The sequence below is a fragment of the Cyanistes caeruleus genome, chromosome 5 (genome assembly GCF_971803275.1).
Source record: "Cyanistes caeruleus chromosome 5, bCyaCae1.hap1.1, whole genome shotgun sequence".
Lineage (NCBI taxonomy): Eukaryota > Metazoa > Chordata > Aves > Passeriformes > Paridae > Cyanistes > Cyanistes caeruleus.
The window spans coordinates 27,797,427-27,806,423 of NC_141705.1; the positions used below are offsets into that span (position 1 = coordinate 27,797,427).

The 8,997-nt window shown below is 40.7% G+C and overlaps 1 protein-coding gene across 9 annotated transcripts in view; it reads left to right on the top strand.

Moving 5' to 3' along the window:
* Positions 1–4,942, top strand: part of PAICS (phosphoribosylaminoimidazole carboxylase and phosphoribosylaminoimidazolesuccinocarboxamide synthase) — a 42,110-nt gene extending 37,168 nt beyond the window's left edge. For all 9 annotated transcript variants that reach the window (XM_086890102.1, XM_086890106.1, XM_086890103.1 and 6 more), the window contains 4 exons: positions 1,521–1,604; positions 1,708–1,888; positions 2,894–3,052; positions 3,716–4,942. In XM_086890102.1, coding sequence (XP_086746228.1) covers positions 1,521–1,604; positions 1,708–1,888; positions 2,894–3,052; positions 3,716–3,882 — 591 coding nt within the window. In that variant the 3' untranslated portion in view covers positions 3,883–4,942. The remainder of the gene's footprint in view (positions 1–1,520; positions 1,605–1,707; positions 1,889–2,893; positions 3,053–3,715) is intronic.
* Positions 4,943–8,997: the final 4,055 nt, after the last annotated feature.

Genomic DNA, 8,997 nt, shown 5'->3' on the forward strand with positions numbered 1-8,997 from the left:
ATGAGGATTTCTGACTTGTGCAGATAATAATAAAATAGTTGGATAACAGATTGGTGGGAAGAACAGAAACTTTGGTACCCAGGTCTGCCTTCAAGTTTCTCAGTTTATTCAGAGGGCTATCCTCTACTAGTAAAGATCTGGTGATACTTAGGAGGGAACTGCTGTGAGAATGCTTTTCTTATTTATTTTGGTTAACCATAAATTCAATAGTGTTGCCTCCAAACGTGTTACTAATAGGCTCTGTCCACATATGAGGCCTGCAAACAAGTTTGAAACAGAACTTGTCCTATGTTTAAACCTAGAGCATTTATACTTCCCAAGTATCATCATTACCAGATGACTAGTTATGAAGGAACAGGTTTGGGAATACTGCTGCCAGGAGTTTGTCATGGTTGTTGAGATTAGTGAGAGAGATCCTGTGAAAGTGTTGTAAGCCACAGGGGAAGATTTCAAAGTTTATGTGGGAGGAAGGGTATTAATATTAAATTGGGAATCAAAACTGCTCTGCTCTTTACTTGACCTGAATTATATAGTAGCATGTTTGAGTGAATTGCTCTGACAGTCCCCTAAAATAAGGTACATGATAGCATCATGTAGAACCTAGATCGCTACAGTGCTACTGCAGGCAATTGTGTCATTACAAATCCAATTTTAAAGAAGTTGTATGTTTTTCCTTAAATTGTCACTGTGGAAAGCTTCTAAAACCTGAATACCCTTGTGGCTGAAAGTCTTTAGTGTTGTAAATGGCCATAAATTGCTGAGTAGAAGGTTGTTTATGCCTAGAATTGCTAAAAACTGTAAATATTTCATTTGAGGTATAATAATAATTCTTATCAATTATGGTAGCAAAATTAGTCTTTTGTGTACCCAAACCACATTGACTTCATTTGCTGGTTTTAGCTGGGGTAGGGTTATTTTTCCTGACAATGGCTAATATAAGGCTGTGTTTTGCATTTGTGCTGAACACAAGGTTGATAATAAAAAGATGTTTTTGTTATTGCTGAGCAGGACTTAACATAGACCCCTCAAGGCCTTTTCTGTTTTTGGTACTGCAACACTGGCCAGGAAGTTAGGGGTGCCTGGGAGGTTGGGAGAAGACACATCTGGGACAGGTGACCACAGCTTACCAAAGGGATATTCCAGACCTTGGACATCATATAAATATATATATATAAAGTGTGGAGAAAGGAAGGGGTTGTGGGGAGACATTTGGAATTGATGGTGTTTCGTCTTTCCAAGTCATGGTTATGTGTGATGTGGCCCTGCTGTACTGGAGATGGCTGAACACCTGCTGCCCATGGGAAGCAGTGCGTGAATTCCTTGTTTTGTTTTGCTTGTGTGTGTAGTTTTTGCTTTGCAAATTAAACTGTCTTTATTGCAACCCATGAGTTTTCTCGGTTCTACCTTTCAAATTCTCTCCCTGATCTTTGGTGGGGGAGTGAGTGAGAGGCTGTGTGGGGCTTGGCTGCTGGCTGGGGTTAAACCACAACACTTGAATGCTTTTATTTTCCTTTCTTCAGTCCTATCGGGACCTGAAAGAAGTGACTCCTGAAGCACTGCAAATGGTTAAGAGAAACTTCGAATGGGTTTCAGAAAGAGTTGAGGTACCTGTTTTTATGAACAACACATCTAGACTTTGATAACTGTGTGCCTTGAATCCTGTTGACTGCTTTTATTTTCCTCCTCCCTCTCTACTCTTTTCTCTAGTTGCTTCTAAAAACAAAGAGCCAAGGTAGAGTTGTGGTGCTAATGGGATCTTCTTCTGACCTCAGTCACTGTGAAAAAATAAAAAAGGCATGTGCAACCTTTGGAATTCCTTGTGAATTAAGAGTGACCTCTGCTCACAAAGGGCCAGATGAAACACTGAGGATCAAAGCAGAATATGAAGGTAAATGCCAAGAAACACTGATTTGGGTTGACACAGCATCATGTTTCAGAATGATTTGGCAGCTTACAAGATGTATGTGGGGTTTTTCCATTTTTTATTAAACAGAACACCAAGCTGTAAGAACTGTGTTTCACACTTGCTAGTAGCATGATTGCTCTAAGTAATTTTGGAGTAATGTATTTTTGGAGTAATGTATTGTCCTACTGCCCTGCCACAACTTCTGTTACTCAAAGTCTAAGCTCTGCTTTCATCCCAGTATCAGAAATACTTTTCCTAAGCCCTGATTATGTTAATATATTTATTATAGCATCTTGCTGGTGATGACAGTGTTTCTGAAACAAGGAAGAACAGTTTCTCTAGCTGACTGAATATTCTTACGGGTTTTATTAGGCAGATGTTCCCACTATGTTTTTCTGTTTGATGAAAATATTCTTGCTTACTACTTTAGATGCCATGAAAAAATACCATGAGATAAAGATACTTGCTTTAAATTACTCTGTTTGCCAAGAAGACTTAACATCCCTTCAAAAGTGTTTATAGCCTAACAGGAGATACAGGAATTATTTATTTCTGTGGGAGTATACACATTCTATGCATACCATTCCACTTGGTGAAACTATAAATGTGGTAACATTAAAACACTCACTTTGAGGTGAACTGTTTCAGATTTAAGGAGAGGAACATTTATAGATGCCAGAGGTTTAATGGCTATATTTTCTACAAAGCTAAGCAGCACCTTTTCCTCTGATACTGAGACTTCCCCTCAGAGGCAGAGTAGGAAATGTTAATTTCAGCTGTGGTAAACAGTAGCTGGGATTTAAGGATATAAGATTCTTAAAAGATATTTCTGTAAAGGAGGAAGTTGGACACAAAATGTTAGTGCCATGGAATGGAATTGAAAAGATAACTGCAAACATAATTGTGAACTGGGACAAAGCTCCCACAAAAGCAAGTGGTAGAGAACAAGGTGGATTGCTTATCAATGAATGTCTTCCTCCCCACCAGGAGATGGAATCCCAACAGTGTTTGTTGCAGTAGCTGGCAGGAGCAATGGTTTGGGGCCTGTAATGTCTGGTAACACTGCTTACCCAGTTGTCAACTGCCCTCCACTCTCAGCTGACTGGGGTACTCAGGATGTGTGGTCCTCTCTCAGACTACCCAGTGGTAAGATGATCTTCAGCTTACACTCTTGTTCTGATCTAACTCTAATTATTTAATTTTTGTTGTTGTTCTACTGCACACACATGGGGCAAAGCCTTGGAAAAGCAGCTGGATCGGTACCAAGCAAAGTCTGTGGAAATACGTCACATAGAGGCTTTTTGACTTCTTAATGGCAAAACCCCAATAGACAGAGCAAAGATTATATAGGATTAAATCATTTAAAAAAGGAAACCTTGGCTTATCCTTGCTAAACATTTCATTTTGAAATAGAAAATAATATTAACGGGAATTTAGGTAATTGAATTTTGATGCATTTCCCTTATGATCAAAGATCAAATAGTATCTTTCTCAATGATCAGCGTAGGTAAATCTCAACTCTTAATTACTAAATTCAGTGCATTTTTACCTGTATGATTTTTAACGTTGTTAGTAATTTGAGTGGAGGCCCAGGAGTCTGTTACCTCTGCATAAGTGAGTCTTTTGGTGTAAAGTGTCACAAAACTCTTGTATTAAAAGTAATGGAACACATGACATTTCACTGGCTTTAAAACTGGATCATGTGTCTTCTGGAGGCTGAAACGAGCCTTGTCTTAAATTGTTCTTCAGAGAAAATGTTTTGTTTGACTATAAACTATGCTTTAGTAAGTGGCATTTTCTTCTCTGCAGGTCTTAGCTGTCCTACTACTCTGTCACCTGAAGGAGCTGCCCAATTTGCTGCCCAGATATTTGGGTTAAACAATCATTTAGTGTGGGCCAAACTGCGATCAAACATGCTAAACACCTGGATCTCCTTGAAGCAGGCTGACAAAAAACTTAGGGAGTGCTCGTTGTAAGTCACACTAACAAGTAACTATTACTAGTTACACAATGATAATGGCGTGTGCATATTCATTCATATTAGGATTTACCTTTGGATGAGCTCAAAAGTCCTGCATCATTTCTTGCAGAAGAAAGCATTAGAGCAGAATAGGAAGTCTGTTGTGTTGTCATCCTTCCCTTGTGTTTTTTAATATAACAACTAAGTAGAGATGGGGAAAGTAGTATTTTAGGTGTCTCTTTCTGTTGCTCCAGAATGGTGCTGTTCTGCTTTTTAGTCTATACTGTTAACTACAGACTATGTCAAGAGAATGATTTGGTGCGATCTAAATAGAATTCAAGTAGTCTTTTGCATTTCTGTAACAGTAACATTCTTCCATAGTATTAATGTATGTCTTGAACCTTACTAACTGAACTGGACTGCTGACTAAAGCCAGTGTTGATGCTGTTCTGCTTGCAATGATGGTATGCTTTCTTTAGCAATAAAATGAAAACATACACTGTATTAATAGGAAAAGAGTGTGGAAAAACATTTTAAGAGCCTGAAATAAATACATGCCTTATTTAAAAAATGTATATACATACATGTATCTTTTTAAAAAATACGTGTGTGTATATTTACCCCATTGATACATTTTGGAATGATGTGGTGAAGTTGACATCAATTTGCTTGTTCATAACAAGCTATAAATACAAATGGCTTGAGTGACCTGTAACTTGGCTTGTTGCCTGTTTGCTCTAACTCTTGCCTAGCCCAGGCTTTGTCCTTTTAAATACTAGGCAGATCTGCCTTCAGTAGTTCTGTAGGGCCTATGATGCTGTTGGACTGTCTTCATACACTTAAATAACTGCAGCTATTCTGTGTCTGTATTTCCTCACTCTGTTTCTGTGGAAATTTTACGGAACTGAACAGGGGAACAAGTACTAAAGCAACAAACTTCTGGGGGGAAATCTGAGCATGACTTTGTCTTTGCACACACCAGTCTTCTGAGTAGGTAACATTCTAACAAATATGCAATTACTCAAAGTATGTAACACCTATGCTTTTACAATTATAAATAAACTATTGAATGCAAATCTGCTTTATGTACATTTATTAAGTACACTCAAAAGTGGTAACTTCAGGACCTCAAATTAGGTAATAATCTTGTAAGAAGCTTATGCACTAAAACCTGCATGGAACACTATTAGGTGAAAGCCTCCTGAAGGATACTGTGCTAATTGATTGTCTCAGGAGTGTTGTTTTGTTCCTGAAGTACTCCTCTGTGGTAGGTCAGGCTTGCCCTGCAGTATGAGTAACTGGACTGAATGTTGCTGCTGGCCTTCACAGGCACTGACCACATCTTATGTCTATCTGTATAGAAGAGCTCTAAGCAGTGTTCTCTTGGATGCAAGGGTTTAAAATTGGTCAAAGCTTACCCTAAAGTAAAAGAACTGTAACTCTTTTCTTAAGCATTAGGGCAGTTGCTCTTCTAATGAATCTCTAAGTGAAATATCAATAATAGTGAAGATTAGTGAAGAAAAGAGGGTGAAATTTCTTTGTGGCAGGATCTGGGTGAGGACATTTAGTCTATCATTAGCAAATTTGCAGATAATGTCAAGTTGGGCTGGCATGTTGATCTGATGGAGGGTAGGAGGGCTCTGCAGAGGGATCTGGAGAGGCTGGATTGATGGGCTAGGGCTAGTAGTATGAGCTTCAGCAGGACCAAGTGCTGGGTCCTACACTTTGGCTACACTAACCCCAGGCAGCACTATAGGCTGTGGGCACAGGGGCTGGAAAGCTGTCAGAAAAGGACCTGGGGGTGCTGATCAACAGCAGCTGGACATGAGCTGGGAGTGTGCCCAGGTGGCCAAGAAGGCCAATGGCATCCTGACCTGTATCAGCAATAGTGTAACCACTAAGACTGGGGCAGTGATGATCCTCCTGCACTGATACAGCTGCAGCTCGAGTGCTGTGTCCAGTTCTGGGTCCTCACTTTAAAAAGGACATGGAGATACTGGCACATGTCCAGGGAAGGGCAACAAGGCTCATGAAGGATGTAGAAAACATGTCCTGTGGGGAAGAGCTGGGTTTGTTTACCCTGGGGAAGGCTCAGGAGGGACCTGACTGCCCTCTACAACTCCCTGAAAGGAGGCTGTAGTGGGGAGGGGTTTGGTCTCTCCTGCTGAGCCTGCAGTGAGAGGACAAGAGGAGATGGCATTGGAATAGGTTGCCTGGGGTGGTGGAGTCACCATCCCTGGAGGTGGTCAAAAGGTGTCTGGATCTGGTTCTGGGTGATAAGGTTTAATGGTTTAGGGATTGCAGTGGTAGTGCTGGGTGGATGGTTGGACTGGTTGGATGCGCTAGATCTTAAGGGTCTCTTCCAGACTAGATGATTCTGACTATACTATATTTGTGCAAGCACTGACTTTGAAGTAAAGATCCTCAGGACTGTGGGATTTTTTTTAGCAAGAAAACTATTTACCAAGTTAGTACTTGCCTGCATACTTTCGGAGGCACATCTGAAAGCATGCTGACATCTCTCCTGACAAGACACCGATGTTAACTTCGACTAGCCGAATTAATGGGTGAAGAGTCTGTGCTCTTTTGTTGGCTTGGGTGAGTGAATCGTCTTATCTTGTAATCAGACAAGTACCAGTGACAAAAACTGTGAAGGAGATTGCAGCGTTTCTTCCTCCTGGTGGCAGCAGTCTGCTCACTCAGCTGCATAACAATACACAACCTGAGGGTGAAAAGTTACACAACAAGTGAAGGTATTTCCTATTCCACCCTACCCAGCACTACACTGGGTGTTGGCTCTGATGGATAATCAACCTGGCAAGCTTACTAGCCACCTGACCACCCTAGCACCATGCTGGGATACACAGCTACAGCCAGCCACTGGTGTCCCTTCAGCTCTTAGTGCTGTGCAGGTTCTAGTCTTCCCCTATGCAATAACAATTAGTAACAGATGATGATTTGAGTGTTAATACCTGAAATACTCTGTTTGGTCTCCAGATACTTTACTCAAATTACTTTCACCCCAATTATGCTAACTTCATTTGTAAAATTGTGCCAATTTATGTGAGGCGTGAGCATGCTAAGTGCTTTAGTTGCCATAGAGATGGTCATTCTTCAGCTTTTGGATGGGGTGGGTTGTTTGGGGGGTTTTTGTACAGTCTGTATTGAACTCTCTAGTTGCAAATCCACGCTTGAGCAGTTGCCTTGCAAAGAAGCACCAGGACAGAGCAGCTGACATTAACAGTGTGCTGCTGTGATCAGCAGACAAAACCTGCAAAGTCTGTCGTATCTGCAAGGGTTTTCTGTAGCTGCCCTAAAGGTCAGCTCTTTAGTTTAGCTGAAACTTCCTCACAAAGCTTCTCTGCTGTGAAATGAAAATACTTTCCCCTTGATTCGGCATTCCAACTATTACATTGATGCAATAAACTGAAAATTTATCCAGTGAGAAATTGGCTCTTGTAGCACTTGTGCTTTTTCAGTCCAATTTTTAAAAACAATCCTAATAAATTCATGAATAAAGAAGTGCTTTTATCTTTACATAAACTATTACGCAGAGCAGTTAGTGAAGTTTATTTGTAGTTGGTAAATTGAGTTGGAATACCTGTAATTATAGTCTTTTAAGCACCTGCTGCGGAACCTAGGCCCCTGAATTAGATCATGTCCTAGTTAGCAGTTTCCTGCTTAACAGTAAATGTTCTTTAAAGGTAACAGCAAAGAACTGTTTGGACTTAGCAGAGGGAAGTGCTGAGGGCAGAACTTCTTTTATGTCCTGCAATGCTTCAGGTACAGGTGAGTGGCAGCTGTTGCTCAGCCTTGCTAACATAATTTCATTTCCACAAAAAAGCTACACCCAAGAAACCCTCATTTTGTAAAAGTGAGGAAAAATTAGTTATGGCTCCTACAGGTTTGTTCTCCATCCACAGCTCAAAGGTTAAAGCATCTGTCCAGGACACTGAAGGTATGTTCTTAATATCTGCTGCTTGTGGGGAGCTGTAAAAGTGAATTGAAGGCCTAGGAGAGAATGTACTTCAGACTTCTTGGGGATAGCATTAAGACATCCCTGTTTTAAAGTAATTCAAACCTAAAAAAAAAATCATGATTGTTCCCCCACTGGAGTGGCCATTTGGACCTTTTCTTACAGCCTAAGTAATTTCTTTAGCACTGCAACTTAATTGTGAAATAGTGGTGAAAATTCTGAGCCAGGTTTTAAAATCAGAGGTGCCAGTTGCACTGTATTTGGATTGTGTTGCAGTTGGCATAGCCTCTGCATTTTCAGATGACACTTCCTGTTCAAAACTTCCAAAAGCTTACATGTGAGAACAATGGCTTTATGGGCTCAGGCAAAAATAAAGTGTAAATGCTGTTGGAACACTCAACGCTTGTTTCAAACTATTTACTAGAGGAGAAAGTTATAGAAGTTTCATCAAGGGTTAATTTAAAAAGAAAAAAACAAAAACAATCACCAGAAACCTCCAATACAAACCCGGAATTTCCTGCAGAGCTGAAGTGTCTCTGGAATTGTATTGCAGTCCCAGATCCCTCTTCCACTTGTGATCTAAATGTGTGCATTCAAACCTCCTCACTGTTGCTGTGCAATGGCTACCTGGGTGAGAGGGACCTAAAGCCACTTAAGCATCTCCTCTTGCACTTTTGTGTAAGCATTTTAGATCGTAACAGGGCAAACTAGCCTTTTACTAATCAGCCTTATCAGGATACATGAAGTTAGTGTTCCAGTGGGGACCTCAGAGCACATCTATCCACACAAAACCTGACATGCACTCTACATGTTACAACAGCCACCCTGGTTATAAGCAATTTGATTCCCTTGCTACTGGAGGAAAGGACAAAACATAACCTTTCCCTCAGTTCTTAGAAGAGTGTTTTAACCACGGCAGGCATGCAGACATCTGTGGGAAGGGAAGATCTCGATCCCCCCTTTTCCCCCACACTCTCAGTTTGTTTTCTTAAGTAACTGCAAGCGAGCTTGCCTCTAGAGCTTTGGGTCTCTGCCTTGGGAGTCTCGTAGCAGGCCTCAGGCAGGTCCTGTTATCTTTCTTCTGTATGAATATAAAATGTCAGTTCAGCTACAGTGGGAAGCTTTCCATAGGACAAGATTCACTTCCTGAAGGGT